The sequence below is a fragment of the Siniperca chuatsi genome, linkage group LG14, assembly GCF_020085105.1.
Source record: "Siniperca chuatsi isolate FFG_IHB_CAS linkage group LG14, ASM2008510v1, whole genome shotgun sequence".
NCBI lineage: Eukaryota > Metazoa > Chordata > Actinopteri > Centrarchiformes > Sinipercidae > Siniperca > Siniperca chuatsi.
The window spans coordinates 25,584,583-25,606,331 of NC_058055.1; the positions used below are offsets into that span (position 1 = coordinate 25,584,583).

Sequence of the window (21,749 nt, forward strand, 5' to 3'; positions counted from 1 at the left end):
ATTCTACATAAGACCAAAACCAACAATATGTTAGTGTGTCTCTCACACACTTTCTGACTTCCTGTCTGTGGCTCTCAGCTCCAAGCTCATTGGTTCCTACAGAAGATGTAAGGTTTTAAAAACGTGCCAAAAAATACACCATAACAAAAGTTACTCGAACAGGAGGAATTTGTGCATTTTTTGGGGACTATTTTCAGCGGCGGATTAATCCATGTTTGGTTCTCTAGTGAGTATTTAGGGCTATGTGAGACTGACTGACTCTGCACATGGGATTTGTTGACAAGAAGAAAAATACAGAAAATCACCAGACTCATATTTCCAAATGCTCAGTTTGGAGTTAGCCATGAGCTAACTAATCTTAGAAAATTCCCAGTTATTACATTTATATTCAACGATTCTGCAGCGCTTGATATATGTCCTGCGCCAAAGCAGGAAGTTGTGGAATTTGCGTCAAATTTATAAATAAATATATAGAACCCCAATCTTACCCTGGCCTTAACTATGTGTTATAGTTGAGTAAAATCACACCTTAATGGTGGTTTGTCGTAACCACGATCTTTCCCTAACCTTAACCACCCCATAGTTGGCTAATGGAGTTTGGCTTTTCCTAGACACGAGAGGTTTCAATCTATAAATATTTAGTAAGTAGTCAATAAAGCAACAAGTCGTCCACATTAAACGACAAAATACCTTGTTTGTAACTGCCCTACAGAGTGATACATGGGAGTGTTTTCTATAGTTAAGGTTTGGTTAGGTTTAGGCACAAAATGACCTGGTTAAGGATTAAACTTTAATCATTAAAATAACTGCTTGGTCAAGGTTAGGGAAACTTATGTTGACTGTGGGTAGGAAACAGGAAACAAAGTTTTGTTGACCCATCCACCCAGACATCCTCCCTCTGAGGACTTTGTGGCTCCATAATTATGTCACATTATTTCCTCTTTCGCTCCGGACAGACAAGAGTCATAATCTGTACAACCACTAGAGGTCTTTGTCACTTGAACACTAACAAACAAAAAATCCATTGTTGCAGTGGAGAGCCGGTGTTTCAGGAAGAAGGTCAGGATGGTTCACTTCTGCAGAATATTTAAGGCAATCTGTCCTTAATAGCTTAGCTGCAGGCTGTCTTCCTTTCCGTTATCAGGGACGACTCACTGCATTAACACAGGGTCTTAGGACGATGACGGAGTATTTAAGTTTTTTATACATATTTTGGAAAATCAGCCTGTAAAATGAGCTGAATGTGTTACTCTGTATTATCTCTGTCTCTCTCCCTTCTACTGTTACTGAAATTATAACTGTGAACTCAAAAACAAACATGCGTATTTACTGTATAAACAGAGAAGTTGCAGTAAGATTGTAAAACACAGGAGTGCCCAAACGCTTTCTCTTAGAGGCCAAACACATTGCATTTTATTATAATGAAATGTACTGTATTACCATACAAATATATGCTTGTTTTTTTTAAGTGCACACATTACAAGGACAACTGATTGTGTGCACATACAGATAGACAGTTTATAAATATAGCATTGCAAAAATATAAAAAGTGATCATAAGTAGTATAGTGAACTATATTGCATAAACAATACAATTCTGCCACCACATAAATAATTCAATTATAAATACCATCATGCTAAAACATTTTCAAATCTCATCAAAAGTAAGGTTTGTCTGTGCCGATACATAAAGATAAATATCTTACAATGTTAATGTTTAAAGCTGATTTAACTAATCAATAAATAAAGTTATTATTGTGAACATGTTAGCAAATAACTGCCTATTTCAAGAGGGTCCAACTGCAGACTTCACCTATGAGAACCCTGGGTTTTGTTTCTTGTAGTGTGTTAGGTGTGAAAGAAATACTCAGCTAAATTTGCTAAATATACAAGCTTGACCCGGTTGACGTTAGCTAATGTTATAATGTTAGTCCAGGGCTATAAATAAACACAATATCACTTTTTGCAACAAGCTTATGTTTATCGCATATTAGAAATCGGCTAACTTTTGAAATACAATTAAATGAACAAACTTATTTGCAACTTGTTTTATCAATTTCTTTTTTATTGACTGAATGCATGTGTTTGTTAACTAGATTCAAGGAAGTCAAGGTTGAGGGCTGAGGTCTGTTCTGGTTTATTCAATTACAGTCCATTAATCGGTTATGTGAGCTATAGGTCACCATAGGTATAAGGATTTCGTATTGGCCAATGTGTCACAACCATGGACAGCTTCAGGAGAGAAGAGAGAGAGAGAGAAACAGAAAGTGTGCTGATGTGGGCGAGCGAGAGAGAGGGAGTTTGCATAGACAGAAGGAAAGAAGTGTGGAACTGAAAACTCAGGTTTAGCTATGGAAATTAAAGAAGCAGTATGTAGGATATAGTGCCATCTAGCAGTGAAATTGCAGTTTGCAACCATTTGAATATCGCTCGCCTCACCTACCCCTTCCAAGTGTGTAGGAGAAACTACGGTGGCTGCCAAACTCACGAAAAAAGCAAAAGGCCCTATCTAGAGCCAGTGTTTGGTTTGTATGTTCTGGGCTACTGTAGAAACATGTCTGTTCAACATGGCGGCCTCCGTTGATGGGGACCTGCTCCCTCTGTAGATATAAAGGGCTTATTCTAAGGTAATGAAAACACGATTCTTATTTCCAGATGATTATACACTAATGAAAACATACTTAAAGAAATTTGGGCATATTCACAACTAATCACACGTTAGCATAGTTAGACCCATGCAAGTTCCACCCAACACCATTTTTTGTCATGCATTGCTAATGTTAAAATGCTAATGCTTAAAATGTCTTTTTTTTATAAAAGACCAAAGATAAGTTTATATTTATCAAGTAATGTGTGAATGATCCACTTTTTGTGCGGCTGTCCACCATATTGGTCTGGACTGAAAAATCTCATAACTATTGGATGGATTGCCATGAAATTTGGTACATATATCCATCGTTCCAAGAGGATGAACTGTAATAATTCTGATTCTCTGACTTTTCATCGATCGCCACCATTAGGCCAAAACTTTCATTTTATCCAATACTTTATGACCTACAAAACTCAGCCTCGGCTGTACTTTGTGTTTAGTGCTAATTAGAAAATGCTAGCAAGCTAAAATGCTAAACGAAGATTATGAACATGGTACGTGGCCTGTTAGTATTGTTGTTGTGAGCATGTTGACCTTAGCGTTTAGCTCAAAGCATCACTGTGCAGCCTATACGACCCATGCTAACAGAGCTGCTAGCATACTAAACTCTACTATAACCATCCTATCACCGTGAGCAAAAAGGGATTCAAAATACAACGAGTGGAAACCTCTGATTTTATACTTTATGTGGCATTTTTATTTAGAGGCCTAAAGGGTCTTTCTACTGACACACAAGTTTCTCTGAGTGCCCAAAATACATCAGCTCATTTTCACTTGTTTTGTTTATTTCAAACTTTGTATTAAACTCTGTATTTCTTTGCAGTGAAGAGTGGTCTGGTGTTTTATCGGCAGCCCCTCAGGGATCCAGTCCTCCTCCTCGCTGTTCGTCTGGAAGTTTCTACGAGGGCGAGCAGCGGAAGGTAATGGGCCACAAACTCCTAATCAGGGCCTTTCTGGGGCTAATTGTTGGCTTTGTTTCAGCCCTGTCTGTCTCCGTCCTCCCTCACAGCCGGGGGAGTAATGAGGCGTTACGTGATATGATGTCCCCCTCAGGACACCAAACCATTCAATGAAAGGCCCTGGGAGCTCGGAAAAGAGCAGAAGCTAATGGACCAAACAAGGACCAAAAGACGAAGTCATAAGAGAAAGAATGGGTTAGAAAGATAGGGGGTTTAAAAGTGATAAGGGTTTTTGTGCAGGAAAGAGAAAGAAAAGAAAAAAGGAGAAAAGTTAGAGAGAAGTGGAAATTAAGACACTGCATCAAGAGACAGATTGATAAAGCAAAGAAATATAAAAAAGAAAAGGTGAAAGTGCCATAGGGGACTGAGCTGAAGACTGATTGGAGGCAAAGACAAATACGTTCATTTTATTGAATTTTCTAGTATGAAACAAATCATTTGAAAAAGCCTTATGTACGCCACAAAGCGTCCAGTTTGTCTGTAGCTTTGAAAACTTCAAAATCTAACAAAATCTGCAGCTGCTTCATTTTCACATCATAATTTTCCACAAATCGAAGAAACATTTTAACAACTGAAATGCCAGTAACCTTCTAAAGTATTCACTCACTGTACAGTGACAAGTACTTTTTTTTCATACTTCTGCTGATAATACTTCCATACTTTTTCCATAGTATGGTTTTGAATGCAGGATTTGTACTGGAGTATTTTCAGTGTGGTATTAGTACCTTTACTTAAGTAAAGGATCTGAATACTTCTTCCACCACTGTGAGCAGCTTATATCATCGTTTTGGAAAAGATCTGTTTACTCCATACACACTGAAACACCAAACCGGTGTTTTTAGGAGACCTTTTCTAATGAATCGGATGACAAAAAAAATGATAGAACCAGTCATTTTTAATAAACATATTAATCTTATTCCTATCATTTGCAATAATGTTTTCACCCCAACATACAAGAGCATAAAACAAGACAAAACAGCTTCCTACTGACCTTGAAGGACTTTAGTTTCCTGTGGAACAGTCTGGCTGTCGTCGAATTTCAGAAAACAAGTTTCACATTTCTCAAACTCCGGTGTATTGATCGTGTTGATGTGTCATGCTTTCTGCAGGGTGATTTTCTTCAGTAACGTTTGCTGAAGTGTCGGCAGATTGAGCTTCTCCAGCCTCTCTCGTCACATTTTCATTTCAATACCAGTGTGAGATTTCTCTGATCTGCCTCAGTTTCTCCACAAGGCCCAAATTTTCCTGTCAGTCGTCTCTAAAGTGGATTTTTCGAGTGTTGCTCATCAGAAAAGCTCCTGCTGTCTAATTTCATCAGTGTTTTTGTATTGACAGTCATTTTAGCAACAGTCACAACGTTTCTTTCAGAGCCTGACGTCTTTTCTGGGAAATAAGTTTTACAGAGGCTCAATCACCCCGTTACATCATTTCTGTACTCAGAAAGTGTCATTTCTGCCAATTGGTCATGCCAGATAACGGCATATAATTAAACTGGAGAAAGACTCAATATCACACTTCATCTGACAGAGCTGTACTGGCCTTTTAGAGAGGATTTTTTTCCATCAACAGACTTGAAATAAAGAGTTCTAATGCATGTCGAGCTGGAAATGATAGATAAAATCTGATTTAACCTCCCATCTGGTGTTGCCCTGTGGCATTAGAGTATCAACATATTATTTCAGAAGGTTTCATAACATGACAGACGAGGAAAATATATAGCTGAGTCTCGCTACAGTTGCAAAAGCGATTTAAGACAATGAAACACTGCTGGGTATCATTTGAAATTTTACAAAACTCTTTGCGATACCTTACTTTAAGAAATATAAACATGTTTTTCTACAAAACATTTTTATTTCATTTAACAAAAGTAGCCAAAGTTCTCAAATGTTGTATAAACATAAGCAGCCATACAAGAAGTTCAAAAATAGACAACATTTGTAGTTTGAATCAAGAACTATCTGATCAAAGAATAAGTAAGCAAGACTACAAATCTATTTGCTTTGATAATTAATGTTGTGGACACACTTTGTCTGTTCAAAAAAAGTCCAATTTGAAATCTTTTTTCCCTGCTCTGTAAATCACTTGTCCTGTGTTCTCCTTTTGAGAAAGAAAATCAAAAACCAAAAGGGAAAACTTTCTAGTTTATATCATTTGGTTTCATGATGGTGCCCCGTAGTTTTAGATATCAGTCTACGTAGATGGAGAACTTGTTCCGATAAACCCAATCAAATCCTGCATAAAGCAGTAACATCAGTGTTCTATCAGAGGCAGAGCAGACGGTCACACTGAGCCAATCAGCAGCCTACACAACACAGGAGCCACAAACTGAACCATCACCACATTAGCTTTCCTGCTAAACTGTCCTTCTTATCTAACTTACAAATATAAACACACGTCTTGTCCTGCACCTTTTAGCTTGTCGAACGAGTGACCAAACAAACATTCACCGGGAGTAAATAATTCTTGCATGGAGACTGTTCTGTCAACATTAGCGTTGATCTTTAGGGGAGCACGAATGTCTACAAAACAGAAAAAACTACAAAAGTCGAGATAATGATTGAGTTTTTATTAAATAGATTAACTGATCTGAACGGAATCAACAAAATCAAAATTATTAAACTAATAAATCAATTAAAAATAACATTTAGACAAACAAGTGTAGCTTGGCACATGTTCATATCATACAAATGTGAACATATTCCTGATATTTGTTCAGTTTCAAAGTATAAAAAAGTTCTACTGTGGTGCTGCGTCGTCATGTGTTCAGTCCAGAAAACACTGAGGAGAAAATACAGGAGAAACATTGAACCAAACCTCAACCATAACACAACCAGAGCAGCTGTTTTACCAACAGTGATGCAAACTTTGACATTTCTGAGGATATTTCAAATATGTTTTTCCAAAAAAACCACAGGGCAGACCAGATTTCCATCACCAGAAAATGTCATATCTGTGGTTCACTGAACACCACGCAACCTCCAGTTTAAAGGAAAATTCACCCCAATAGTGGTGGTGTTTTTTCTTCTTCCTTTAAATTAACTTAGCAATGTAAACGGCATGATGTCTTTTCTTGTCCAGATATTTTCAGCAGCACTGGAGTCAGAGCAAAAAAAAAAGTTTAAGGGGGTTTAAAATAGTAAATGGTATACCATATTTTCTCAAATAAAAGCCGGGTTTCAAGTAATGGCCAGGGGTGTGGTCGCCACAAACTAATAAGGGGTCAAAAAGACAAGGGTGGATAAATGCCTGGTGCCTGTAATGTGCATGCCAACTAAGCATAATGTACATTTCCATTGCTTAAATTGAATAAATTCAGCAATATAATCATGCTATTTTCAGCACTTTGTTGTCCTGGATTACTCATCTAAAGTGTTATTGTCTGATTTTATCATGAATGAATCTGAAACTGATACAGGAAGTGTTAAGTTTGTATTAACAGCATAAAGCAGTAACATAACGGGGCAAATGGGAGCAGATTAGAATGAAAGGCGGCTTCATACTAAAATATGAGCAAACAGAGGGAATTAGAAATAAGGGCATGTATCTAATATAAGCGTGCTTCAAATAAAGGCCTGGTACCCGCTGCAGTCGAGGTAAATAAAGTCCCCGGCTACTATTTAAGAATTTACAGTATGTCATGTTTTGTTGTCAACAGAATGACACTTTCTAAACGTACGTTAACTTTGTAACTGAGCTGATTTCACCAAGTCGACATCTACTCTCTGAAAAGACATTTGAGGAAATAAAAATACAGTTTAAGTTCACTGAATTGCGTGTGACCATGTGGACATTTAGCATTTTATTTCTACAGTGCGCTAGAGAGCTCCATTCCCTGCAACTTAAAACACATTCAAACAGAAAAAACACACCTTCACATCTTTGACAACACAGAAAGAAATGCAAGCAAATACAGAAATGCTGGAAGTCACACAGAACAAAGTGGAACTAGAAAAGTTTCCAGGAGACAAAAAAGTCTCCATTTGCATTTGCAGTTTCTTTATGCCTCAATTTGCTAGTTTTATTTATTTGCAGCATTTTTGAAAGTGACGTATGTGTTGTCAAAATGGTGAAGGTCTTTTCTATAGCTGTAACGATTAGTCGATTAATCAGTCAACAGAAACTGTTTTGATAATCAAAGAGTCATTTTTCAAGCAAAAATGCCAAAAATGTGCTTGTTCCTATTTCTCAAATGTGGAGATTTTCACTAGAATTCACTGTGAACTGAATATTTTGTAGGTTTTAGACTGTTGATCAGATAAAACAAGACTTTTGAAGACATCACATTGGGCCATTTTCTGACATTTTATAGACCAAATGACTAATTGATTAATTGAGAAAATAATTAATCTGCTTGTTTTTTCTTCAGTTGCAGCATGTTGAGCTCTCTCACTGTATTTATCAGTCAAATGCTGAAAACATCATCCTGTACAATTTTAACTTTCCCTCGTTTCTGAACAGAAAGACATTGGACATAAATAGCATTTCATAGACTTGAGATGCCTGTCACAGTTCACACAGAAACCTGATTGTTGTTTTCCAGGATGCTTTGGTGCATTTTCCATGACTAGAAATCTGCAGTTAAGAATTCCACACTTTCCTACATGAACCAGAACCCTCGTGTGTTATGAATCAAACTTAAAACAATAGTTCAACATTGTGGGAAATATTCTTATTCACTTTCTAGGCGAAAGATTGACATTTCAGATTGATACCACTCATGTCTGTATCGTAAATATTAATCTACAGCCAGCAGCCAGTTACCTTAACTTAGCATAAAGACTAGAAACTGGCTAGCCTGTCTATGTCCAAAAGTAACAAACTCAGCCTATTAGCACCTCTAAAGATCAATAATTAACACATTATATCTTGTTTGTTTTATTTGCACAAATACCAAACTAAAAACAATACATTGTAGTGTTACAGGGGTTTATGTGGCAGACTATTTATTAACTCAGAGCATAACTTCCTGTTTCCCTCTGTTTCCAGTAATTATGCTAAGCTGAGCTAGCTGGCTGCTAGCTGTTGCTTCATACAGATATGAGAGTAGTATTGAGGTGGTACTCTCTCCCTTCAAAAATAATATCTTATGTTGTGAATATGTAAATGTATAGTCCTTGAATATAACACAACCATTGCTTTTTGACAGGTTATTTCCAGAAAAAAAACAAAGTCTTATATTTAGGCCAATATGGTTCATTATAAATACTGTGGCAGAGAACATCAATTAGAGGTCTTCACTGGTCCACTTGGTTCTGTTGAAGCAAGACTTGGTTGCCAGGTCAGTCAAATACCCATGTGGATCCGAATGGACCTGAACGTACACATATCAGCTCTGATCATGTGGTATGTCATAATGAGTGTTGGCCAGTAATGCATTACTTAATGAGTTACTAAACCCATTAACGCGTAGTGTAAGGGATTACATTAGTTACTAATCCCAGTAGCACCCCATTTACGAGACAAATTACGAGTTAGCTTGTTGACTGTCCTAACAGGGGTTTGGTGGACAGACTGCTGTGGGATGCATTATCTTGGCGCAAGGGAGGTTAGCCTCTAGTATCTCCCGACAACTGCTGTCTTATTTACTGTACCGACACTAAGCTAGTGTAAGATGTTGATGGTCAGTTAAACCATAATGTCTCGTTTTAATACAGAAGATGTGGTGTGTGTGTGGAGGCTTTGTAGTTGTTTAAAGGCACCTTTGATGGAGTTTAGCTGAATAATGAAAGTAATGTAACAAATTATTTTTTCTTTTGAGTAAGTAGTAAAGTAATGTAATCACCTTTTTAATGAGTATCTTGCCCAACACTGTCATTTAATAGCATGAATCTTTTAACTGATTTCCTAAAATATTGACCAATTAGACTTCTTTTGGATTTTTGATTCATAGATATTATCTTCTATCGTCCAGCTGACTACAGAATGTCTTATTGTTGGTGCAGGAGGTGAAAACAGAACTTTCAATTATTTCTATAAATTCATCTTAGAAGCTAATTCCAAAAATAATTAGTTCATAGCTTCACTGACTTTACATTTGTTCTTATATGGCTGCTTGTTTAATTGACAGATCATCATGCAGCATCAGGTGTTGCTCTTCTCTCTCTTTTTTTTTTTTTTTTTAAATTTGATTTACACATGTCGGGTTCAGATAGTTTTTCCATGGGTTAATTTCGGATTGGGTCCAACATTTTGGACCGCTTGAAGACCTCTAACGATATCTGATCAGTGTACATTCGCCACAAAATAGACAAGCAAAAAGCATTTTGTGCAGAAAAATCAGCATGTGACACATGACACGCCTGTCTTCATGCTCAAACTGTATTATTATGGATGCGACTCACTCATCAGGTATTCTCCTGAATATTATCAGCATATTCCTCATGTTTTTCATCACCAACACAAGTGATTGTCTGTATTTAAAAAGGTTTAAAATGTTTACATGCTCAAATTCTGACTTTCTCAACCCTCTCTGATATGAAAGTGGCGTTTAGAGTGAATGTGACAAAACTTTCAGTGTAACTGCTGAACTGGAGGAAGAGGAGTGGAGGGCAGGAACGAGGAAAAGAAGAAGAGCGGGTCCATTAATTAAGAAGTTAAAAAAAAAAAAAAAAGCGAATCCCTCCCCTGTTTTCCCCCTGGGTTCTATTATTGCAGAAGAGGAGGAGTTTAGTTTAAGACAGCGCTCGTAGAAAAAGTAGAGAGTTTCAGTTTTTTATAGTTCGTTAAGCCCAGTTGCTCGTCTTGCAGGAGCTTGTTGACTGTTTGACTTGACTCAGCTCAGGTGTTGCGTACAGGTGCTCTATGTTCATAAGAGTTCTCTTGTATTCAGTCCAGTCACGGTGAACATCAACACTCCTCGTTCTGCCTGCCTGCCAAAACATTTTCCTCCATCTTTTATTCTCTCTTGTTCTTCCCAATTCCTCCCTCTCTCTCCTCCTTTTGTCTTTTTTTCCTTTGCATCTTTTTTTTCTCTCGTACTTCTGCTCTCTCCTTCCCTTCATTCTCTCTCTTCCGATCTTATTTTTCCCCTCCTTTCCTCCCTTTCACTTCCTCTATCCTATCCTTACATCGCCTCTTCTCAGTCTTTCTTGTTTCCACCTCCTTCCACTACTCTTCCTCCTTTCTTCTCTCGCTTTCTGTCTCACCTTTCCCCCATTCTTCTTTTGTCCTTCCTCAAATCTCCTCTCGTCTTTTCTTCTCCTCTCTTCCTCCCTCTGTCCTCCTACTTCCTTCTCTCTCCCTTCTTCCTCACCTTCACTTCTCTCATTTTTCCTCCTTCCATCCATTATCTCTTCTTTACTCCTCTTTCTTCTCCTCTCTCTCCTCTTCCTTCCTACCTCCTCCATTTTTTCTTCCCGCTTATTTCTACCCCTCGTCTCCTCCTTTCTTTCTTTCCTTACCAACTGACTGACAGACAGGAACAATCAGGAGTCTTGGTTTTGATCACATGCCCGTGGAGGACAGTCCCAGGCCGGCAGCTTTGCTCATGCAGGGTAAACCTTGAGCTCCGGGTTTCGGGAAATCGTGCGCCACAACGCGGCCATTCTCGCCTCCGAGCCCTGATGCCGCTCCTCCTCCACCTCCACCTCCTCCATAACCACCCGCTGCCACGCCTCCTCCTCCGCCCGCCATCCCACTAAGGCTAGTGCTCATCATGGCGGCATCGATGAGCTCCTGCAAGACACATTGATTAACACACAGTGAAGTTTAGTCAATCCTGGGAGTTCTGAGGAGTCACGTGTAAATCCATTTAGCTCTTAAGATTCAGTGAAAGAATGTCAAAATCAAGGTTTGTTTTTATTGTTGTTTAGCAGGTAAATGTGATTCAACCTGTCTTAGTCAAAAATAAACCTCATCTTCCTCCACTCCAAATTTAGCTTCCTTACACTTTCTCTCTCAGTTTTGACTAGTCTGGCATCAATATTATCTTTTAAAGTCAGAATCAAAAATCTGCCTTTTCAGAGCTTCTCGCTTGATGGATTTCCTGGTGAAATAAAAAATAAATTGAAAATCAATGTTTGAACAAGACTAAGAGTCTGTAGCTATGGTAGCAGCTCTGTGAGGCTAAATGTTAAAGTGAGCACGCTAACATGATCACATGACAATGCTAACATGCTGATGTTTAGCAGGTATAATGTTTACCACGATCACCATCTTAGTTTCGCATGCTAACATTTACTAATTGGCACTAAACACAAAGTACAGCCGATGACCTCAGAGACTTGGCAGATTTTAAAATAACACAAATCATGTATAAGTATCCAAAAGTTGATTTAAATGAGAGAGTCAATGTAATGATGCATGTTTAAAAAAACAAAAAACAAAGGTTGAATTTATGGAGAAGTGGTAGTGAGGAACTGAAAATAAGTGGCACCCTTTGCAAAATGTTTTAACTAATTTAATGGACAAGTGGACAAAAAAGTATGATCAGAATGGCATGTTGACAAAAACAAATGTCTGTTACTTTTGACGTCAATTAGTTTTGTTAAAAAAAGAGTGTAAGCAAAAGTTATTTTTTTTTGAGTAATTATTTACAGACCAAAATCAATTTCAACAGTGGGAATGATTTGCAGGTATTTAGACAAATACAGTCTTAATTCTGTTTGGGGGACAATCATGCAATAAGTTTTGGAACTACAATTCTCAATCCTTTTGGGAATGTAAACAGGATAAAGGATTTGGTGAGTTACGCTGTGGTCTACAAATTTGTTTACATTTTGGCAAATTGGCACCATTAAAAGGATGCTGAATTAGCTATGAGCAGTTCTTGTTTGCAGTGTACTCATGGATGTACAGACAAAAACCTGAAGATTCTCAGGCAAATTCTGGAGTTATAAGAAGCATCTTTTTTTCTCTGATTTCTAAGCGGATTCATGGACGTGTGGATATAGATATTCATTTTAGAAATATTTCAAGAATAAAATCTATCTTAACTTTTAAAGACACAGAGACCATTTTACACGCATTCATCTCATCACGCCTGGATTACTGCAACAGCCTTTTTACTTGCCTCAACCAAAAATCTATTGATCGACTCCAGACTGTACAGAACTCAGCTGCCAGGCTTTTAACAAGAACCAAGAAATGTGATCACATAACTCCTGTTTTAGCCTCTTTACACTGGCTCCCAGAATGTTTTAGAATAGATTTTAAGATTTTACTGATTACTTTTAAGGCACTTCATGGCCTCTCTCCCTGCTATATCTCTCACCTCTTAGTACCGTATGCCCCAGCGCGTACCTTGAGATCCTCAGGAAGAGGTCTTTTGTCTGTTCCAGAGAGCCGGCTGAAAACTAAAGGGGACAGAGCGTTTGCAGTCAGGGCCCAGAGGCTTTGGAACAGCCTGCCCGAGGAAATCAGGTCGGCTGAGTCAGTGATCTCTTTTAAGTCCCTTCTTAAAACATACTTTTATCTGAGAGCATTTCCTGATTTTACTTGAGGTTAATTTGCTTTAAACTGCCTTTTTCTTGTTTTTTGTTTTCTTTTAAAACCAGATGGTTTTATGACTTATGTATTTTATTTTGCTGCCTTTGTGAAGCACTTTGTAACATGGATTTTGAAGTGTTCTATAAATAAAGATTGTTATTATTATTATTTCACATATAATGATAGCCTCAGGGAGTGCAAGTCACACTGAATCTAAAAATGTGTATCATGTCTGTGTGTTGAGATTTGACTGAATTATGCCTCAGAGAAGGAGTACGAATTTGGAAGCAAACTATGGCAATGCATCCAACCTACAATAACTAACTTGTTGTTGTTCTAACACCAGCACGCACCTGTCCCTTTCACATAACGCAGTATCTTTGCCTCTCCCACTGCCTCACAGTTTGAAACCTCTACACTATAAGAACTTTCTGTTTCGAGTATTGAACGTAAACATGGGTCATTTGAAGGTTTTAGAACAAATAACCAATGCTGTTTGAAACGCACAGTCTTGAAGGAGTATGTGTGTGTGTTCAGTCATCACCAATAGTAACAACAGCAAAAGTTGTTTTTGAGTAGAGTAAAGCTCTCTCTCTGTGTCTCCTTTTAGTGAAACTAATGATGTGGATCCAGAGTTAATATCCTGTATCAGGCCTCTGAGGCTCCCACACTCCCTCGCTGTTTGCTGCCTGGCATCAACAGTCGTCAAGCAGATTGGTACAAATAAATCCCAGGTTTATTCATTTACTGGAGCGGCTCTAACACTCACAACACCTCGGAGCAAGCGCTCCCACATCTGAACAACAACGTCAAACACTTATCTCCCTCCTGCTTTCACCTCGACGGCAGGAAGGTAATAGCTTACAATCTACCTCAGTCAACCTTCAAACACTGTGAGGAAATATTTCTTTCTCTGTCCTTCTTTTGTCTCTCACCCATCACTCTGACTTTCATAGAGGGTTTTATTATCATAGCAAGTCTACGTATACTGTCAAAAGACAACAGTACAGCATCTGTCTCTGCACAAAGTTTATCACTGTTATTGCCTGCAGGCAGAACAGCCACATGATAAAACATCAGACAGCAGATTTGTGATTTAGTGCCCTGAATAAAAGATATATTCTTTCCTAAAATAAATAAATGGCAGGGTGCAACGTGTGCCTTATGAAAATACTAACTCGTCTCTCTACTATTAAGTTTTCAATCTGACACACTCTACTACTGTTAGTAGTAGCCTAGTACTACTACTACTACTCCTCTGTAATGTTAATGCATACAAGTACAAGAGGTGGGAATCTCATGATGCTATGATAGTATCATACTGTATGTTATGCAGGACAACAAATGGATCATAATAGAATTTACAAAGTGCTTGTGTTGAGGAAAAAATTGTATAGTGAACTGAAATGAAATGAAACAGAGCCCAAGTCAAGGAAAACAAGACTCTGTGAGGCTGTACTTAGGCACAGTGGTGCTTTGAGCTAAATGCTAACATCAGCATGCTAACATGCTCACAGTGACAATGCTAACATTTGTTAATTAGCACTAAACACAGCTGAGACTAATGGGAATGCCATTAGTTTTGCAGGTATTTGGTAATAAACCAAAGTATCGGACAAATGGACTGTATGTCATGTTAAAGAATAAACACAACACCATGTAGACTTGTGTTATAATAATTGAAATGTCAAACTGCCATAAACTGATAGAAGGTTGAAGTGGCAGACACCAGAACAGTGTCACAGTTAAAATGTCAGCAGTAAAGCAAAGATTCACTTCTGCTTCAGAGAGAACATATTACAATATTTATGGCCGAGTATAAATAATATATCAGAAGAGAATGTATCATGGTATATTGCTGTATTGACTATTAGTCCCATGTGTGCAGCAGTGCTCATCCATGTGAATACATCTACGTCTGCAGCAGGTAACCGCAGTGTAACCCTGCTCTGCACACCCCTCCATCTGCTGTGACTGATGAAATCCTCCACACATGTTGTGTCACCGAGGGTTTTAAGTCTTTCTGCTCAGACGCACATGCAAAGAGAATATCAGCAGAAGTCCAGCAGAGTTGCGACTAACAGACTGGTGCTTCTGCCGTGGAGAAAATGGCTCTAATGACTTGTTTGTTCCTTCTGAGCAGCCCATCAAAGTCTCAGTATAAACCAGCACAGTCTGTAATGAGGCGACCGCAGTTTCATCACATACAGGCGCTGGCGATAAAGAGGAGCTTGAGAGCTGAGTGTCAGATAAGCTGAGTTCAGTCGATGCACTTTCAGATGGCAGTAATGTTGGCGCTCCTGCCCTGTGGCTGCTGGAAGTCGACTCTATATAGAACTACTATAAAGCTTGAGCAACTTTACTGACAAAGGTCCTGATAGTCAAGAAATCAAACTGTACCCATGAATATGATCTGAGCAGAAGATAAACTGTCATGAAGGCTGATGTTTTTCAGTTCATAGCTCTTGCAGGTACAGGTTTAGCTAGCGATAGAAACTCTTAACTAATTGAAATTGTCTTTATTTATTGTGAATTTATTAACAATAAATCCACTTGTTTATAAGCAGAGGCTCCCTTCAAATGAAGAGCACCTCTGCTAACATCAGAAGAAAGTATTACACTTTTATGAAACATAATAAGCTTTCAAGGACAAGCGGACTAGTCGAAACATGAGTGTAAACAATGCAGGTTTCAAAATATAAAAAAATGGCTTTGCAAGTGTTTTATAAGGACGAAATCCATTCTACACTTCTTGAGGATACACCCAATGTGTGTTCATTACATCACTTTTCCTCCAAATGTAAAGTCATCTAAACAAATACTGTTCTGTGACATTTTGGTAAACATTTTTGTTCAATGTATGCAACGGTTGAGCCTAATTAGCTATTTATCTTAAAATGAGTTGAATTCTTGTTGACTTTGAGACCAACCCGCACCTCCTCCTCTCTACCTGCAGTTCCTTGTCCATCAGTGATTGTCTTCACCAGCAGAAGAGGGAGGATCAATGATGCCACAGGGCAGTTAGCCAGTTTATTGTAAAATAACTGCCCTGCTGTTCTAAACAGTGGAGTCCAAGGGCTTCAGATAACCATTAATTGTCCAACAGAGTATGTGTAAGTTATTTTAATGGTTTTTGCAGCCTATACATACTTGTCAATAAGGAGCAAAGGTCTGGCATTAGTTAGTCTACATATTAAAAAATATAAACTAAGGTTATTACAGTAAATTAATGTATTATTTATTCTAGAGATTCTGAAATGGGCCATTCTGCACAACAAGTATTTTTACTTTTGGTGCTTTAAAGGTCCAGTGTGTAACATTTAGGAGGAGCTATTGGCAGAAATGGAATATAATATTTATGTATGTTAAGTATGTTCTCATTAGTGTATAATCACCTGAAAATAAGAATTGAGTTGTGTTTTCAATACCTTAGAATAAGCTATTTTTGTCCACATACCACGGAGGTCGCCATGTTGTGCCGCCATGTTTCTACAGTAGTCCTGAATGGACAATGCGAGTTTTGCGGCCACCGTAGTTTCTCCTACACACTTAGAAGGGGAGGGTGATGTGAGCAGTATGCAAATGGTTGCAAACCGCTAGATGCCACTAAATCCTACACACTGGACCTTTAAGTACATTTTAATGCTAATACTTTTGTACTTTTACTTTAGTAAAATTTTAAGTGCAGGACTTTTACTTGTAACAGAGTATTTCTAAACTGTGGTATTGCTACTTTTACGCAAGTAAATGAATGACTTCTTCCACCACTACATATCGGTGCATCTCTACTGTTTACCTAGATATTTTTTTCCCACAATAACTGTAGTGTGAAAATTTGATAATCCCTAATCAATGATGTATTCATTATAATCCCATGAATCAAGAACTGTGTAAAATGTGCATTACTATTTGTTTGATGAGCAAAGCTTACAGTGGCTCAACTCATCAAACTGACGACTCTGACCAAACTGGACTCACCTTCATTCTTCTCGACTCGATTCGGGACTTGTAGCAGAACTCGACCAGAGCCACGAGCATGGCCAGCCCCAGCCCACCAATCAGGATGTAAAACACTCCCGCCACGTTGCTCAGACTGAGCGCGCTTGTCTTGTCCTGTCAGCGCAGAGAGGTGGGGTCAGGGACAACCAATCATGGTGCAGATAGTCATGAAATCACTACAGTATACTATAAAACCTAGAACTAGAACACCATTAAAAGCTAAAAAAAGAACAAATATCATCTAACTACAAAACACTTTCAATTTTCAGAGGCTGTGATAAGGGGGCAACTTGTGACTTTAAAATAAATGGGATGTTTGTCCAAGAACTGAAAATTATTCACATGAATAGTTAAAGGGGCACTCCACTGATTTTGCACATCAAGATCAGTTTATTCGTCAACCTGCCTGTGAAGAAAGTTGTGAAATAGACAATGTTCGCTGACTTACAACTGGAGCACTTGGCTTGGATCTGCATGAACAACTGTGTTAAAGTATTTGGTTCTTTGATAAAAGTTGAAGGTACAAGCTTGTGTACATAAAAAAAAAAACTTTGGGGAGGAGTTAATTACAACGCCCAAGGTGCATTTCAGCAAGAAACATCCAATCACAGAGCTTTAAATTTTGCTACGTGTGCCACTAACTGCAAGCTGAAACTAAAGATTACACTGCAAAAAACTGCAGCCAAAATTAATTTGCTTTTGAATTCTGGGTTGAATTCAAGAATTCTGGAATACAGAATGAGGAAAAATGCTATGTGCATTGCTAGGTGCATTATGGGAAATGTAGTATCCAGCATTGTTGGAGCTTGACCCACACTAGAGACTAAAAGTTGTATGAATTTTGATTTGATAATCTGTCTCTTGCGAGTTCCCCTACTTAATGGAAGTGCAGTACTAAAGTGGTGAAGTACCCCTTTAATTTTCAACTCATACTGAGGGTGAAATTACCTTCTTCAAAGCCTCAAATCACAGCCTTTGACAATCCATATTTATATATCGGTCACATGCAACGTCATGCAAATTAATGCAAACCGAATGAGGGAAAACTAAGAAAAAACTCATCTCTATAGACTGAGTTGTTAATTCATTGGCTTAAAAAAATTCTTAATCTACCTAGCTCACATTTCAGATTTGCTGTTTCACAAGTTCTCTAACATCCTTACATCCTTTGAAAACATTTCTTTAAGAAAAAGGGAATTTGGTTGTTGAGCACTTGTTTCTCATGACGTAAGTGGTTGCGTGTTCTTCTGTCACATGCATCACTTGGCTTTGGTGGGCATGAGACTTAGCTTTCTCATCCAATAGCATGCAGTCTGTAAAAAAAAAAGAAAAAAAAAACGAACAGGAGGAAGCAGCACTCATAGTGGGCGGGGCCTCTCTTTAACATGTTGTGAATTTGGGGAGAGCCTATCAGCGGGCTTTCCTCTCCAAACTGTCATGTTAACCTCAGCCAATCAGCTTCTGTGAAATTATACTAAACTTCACACTTTAAAGCCAGACTGAAATCAAGGTAAACTATTTTTTTTAAAAGAATACGTCTTCATTTTTAATATTAGTGTTAACTCACATCAGTTGAGAACACATGAAGTAAATATGAGAATTAATGCACATTAATGCATTGTCCAGGCTATTGTCTTCTCCTTCCAATAAAACGTAGTTCCCTGTAGTTTACTTGTCCACACTGATGCTGATAATGTTATGTGTGGATTCCAAAACAAAAGACAGTGAAAATTTCTTCTTCTTTCGTCACTTTTCATTGGCAAATAACAAAATTATGAATTAGTGACATTATCTGGTGAAGAGTTCAGTTGGATGGACAGAAAGTTAGCATATAAGTCCGCCTGCTCTCAGCATGTAAACACTGACATACAGTATCTTTGTGATCATTACAAACTGCACAAAAATAAAATACTCAGTTGTTAGCTGCTAACCGAGACTAAAGGCCTGTTCACACCAGTTCATTTAAAACTGGTGTTTTCAATGGAAATGCTGTGATTAGTGGATTTGCTCCTGGGGACAAAATTTATTTTTACACATCGAGTTCAACTTTTGTGAAATTTGATGCACAGATTTGCACCATTTACCAATAACAAGCTGTCTTGACAGTGCTGACCTTTGAGTGAACGGAGAGCTGGGAGGAAGCTATCATAGCTTATTAGCTGTGTTGCAAAATCTCTGTTGGAGTTTTAAGTAGTCCACGTAAGAGTCATTGTTAGAGAAAGGAGTCAAATACATCTTTTGAATAAACTGTGAACTTATTGTCAAGTTGGAGACAGAACCCTCCTAAACGGAAGCCATTGTGACTGATTGGTGCTAACTTGTTCCTGGCTTGCTAGCATTTCAACTATCGTTACTGTCAAGTTCGTTCTGTTCAGGAATACATTGGAATTTTCACCAAACCTTTTCATTTCAAATATTGGAGAAGTATCTATAGTTTAAAAAATACATTTTGACAGTGCAAATGACTTTACCTTAATTTTTCTCAAAAACTGTGCAGCAGAATGACTTTAATTTTCACTAAAACCTTTTCAGGAATTTATTCTCTATGAGAGTTCAAATATTAGAGAATTGACTATAGTTTACTATGCATTTTGACATTTGAGATGAGTTCTTTTTCTCAAAAAAATTTGAGCAGAATGACTTCAAATCTCCACAACATACTGACTTGCAGTCATTGGAATTGTGAACAAACCTTTTAAAATAAGACAAATCTGATTAGTGACATGTAGTACAGTGCACGTAAACGTGTTGATTTCTGGTGCAACCTGATTTCTCCTTGTGATCTGGTTTCATGTGGAGAGGAGGTTTTGCAGGTGGCATGGTGTGAATGGAAATTAGGGAGACAAAGATGCTTTTAAAAAAATTTAAATTTGCTTGATGTCTCTGGTTATTTCTTACCAGTTCTCACCATTAATGTTTATCACATTACTGCAGTTTCAGTCTGACTTTAAGTCTTTTCCCCCCACTGCCACACTGATGACACAGTGAAGAATGTTTTCTCCCATTTGTTAGTCATGGTCTGTTACACAGCGAGTTCAGAGGAAACAGGAGGTACATGACAGATTGGAGACAAAAACATCAGCGATTGTGTGTGTGTGTGTGTGTGTGTGTGTGTGTGTGTGTGTGTGAGAGAGGGGAGTGAGAGGGGTAAAGCTGTGGTCAGTAGCTTCAATTTCATCAGCTGTTGGTTAGCAGCCATAAACAGAGAGAGAGGGAGGTAGAGAGTCATAGGGTGACAGCAAGAGAGAGAAAGAAACAGGAAAATATATTTGCAGTTTTGAAAATCTGACTTTTTACATCTGACATTTATGTAAAAAAAAAGAATCTGGCTTTAATGTGGAGCTTCTCTTCCAGGCCAGATTTTGCATATTGACGCAGAATTGCTCCTTCCATCTTTAGAAAGACAAACAGTTCGCCTAAAAACGTGCCTTTTTCAAAACTCCAGGACACTGTACAACATCCAGAATGGTCTAAAAATATACATGTAAATGTGGCACCCAAAGGCAGAAAGGATTTGCGATTAAAAGTTATGTAAAAAGTCACATTTTTCAGAGTCCCTCGTCTGTCTGTCTGTCTGCGGCTGCTTCCAGCGAACTGTGCTGACCAAAGAATATTCTGGAGAAAAGAAGAAGGATGAGTAGAGAAAAGCCTCTGAAGAAATCTACTGATCTGGAGACATGAAAACCCCTTATCTCCAAAAAGTCTGCTTTGTCAGAATTGGCTAAAGCCCGGCTCATTTTCTCATCAATTTGCATAAATTTGTCTGACTTTACGCAGAGTTCAGAACAAGTTTTGTGGGAACTAAGTTCATAAAATATACTCAGCACATAAGCAAGTGTGGACAGCCTCTCAGTTTAAGTACAAATTGGAGTCATGAGGTTTTCACATGCCATCAGAATATTTAAATGTTTGATTGATTTATCCTTCAGTTCTTCAGAATGGTCAGCTGAGCAGCAGTGTTACACTCTAAAAACAAAAAGTTTTTCATTAAACCAAAAATAAGTTCACTGATTGAAGGCAGATTGTGCCAGTAGGTACTGAATTTGAATTTGGTGAACCTGAATTTGTATATCAAACGTTGACATAATGTTTTGTAGTTAAAGTTTAAGTTTGACATTTTGGAAACTCTTTTTAACTTAGATTTAGATTAAAAGATTGATAACTACTCTCATGTCTGTACCATAAATATGATGCTACAGCCAGCAGCCAGTTAGCTTACCTTAGCATAAAGACTGGAAACAGGGGAAAACAGCTAACCTGGCTCTGTCCAACAGTAACAAAATCCACCTACCAGCACCTCTAAAGCTCACTAATTAACATGTTATATCTTGTTCGTTTAAATGCAGAATAAGTAGGATTTTCCTAAAAAACAATGTATAGACTCATTCAAAAATAATCCCTCTCAATCTTAGAAATCTCAAAATTAGTTTGCTTTGTTCGGGACGTTTCTGGGCGTCAGCCTTTGGGCAGTGGTGTGTAGCCCCCCAGCCAATAACAGCACGCAGGCTGTGAGGTCGTAGCGACATCGCTGTAACCGTCTCTCCTCTGCTCTGTCTGTGTGTCTGTTTGACCGAGGGCGAGGCTGAGCTACACTCACACGCAGTGCGGAGAGGCCACAGAGCGGACAGCATGAAGCCTGGCTTCGGCTGCATTCAGTGCAGTACAGTTTCTTTCTGGGACCAGTAACTCCCTCAGGTCTCCACTGGTTGCATAGCA

General features: G+C 38.2%; 1 protein-coding gene across 6 annotated transcripts in view; it reads right to left on the reverse strand.

Annotated features, from left to right (window-relative positions):
- Window positions 1–6,153: 6,153 nt before the first annotated feature.
- gria1b (glutamate receptor, ionotropic, AMPA 1b) overlaps window positions 6,154–21,749 on the reverse strand; it is an 84,371-nt gene continuing 68,775 nt past the window's right edge. For 4 of the 6 annotated variants that reach the window (XM_044222571.1, XM_044222572.1, XM_044222570.1 and 1 more), the window contains 2 exons: window positions 17,013–17,147; window positions 6,154–11,282 (listed from right to left, as the gene is read on the reverse strand). In XM_044222571.1, coding sequence (XP_044078506.1) covers window positions 11,052–11,282; window positions 17,013–17,147 — 366 coding nt within the window. In that variant the 3' untranslated portion in view covers window positions 6,154–11,051. Of the gene's footprint in view, window positions 11,283–17,011; window positions 17,148–21,749 lie in introns of those variants that run through there. The other 2 variants (XR_006380672.1, XM_044222574.1) reach the window with 2 other exon arrangements.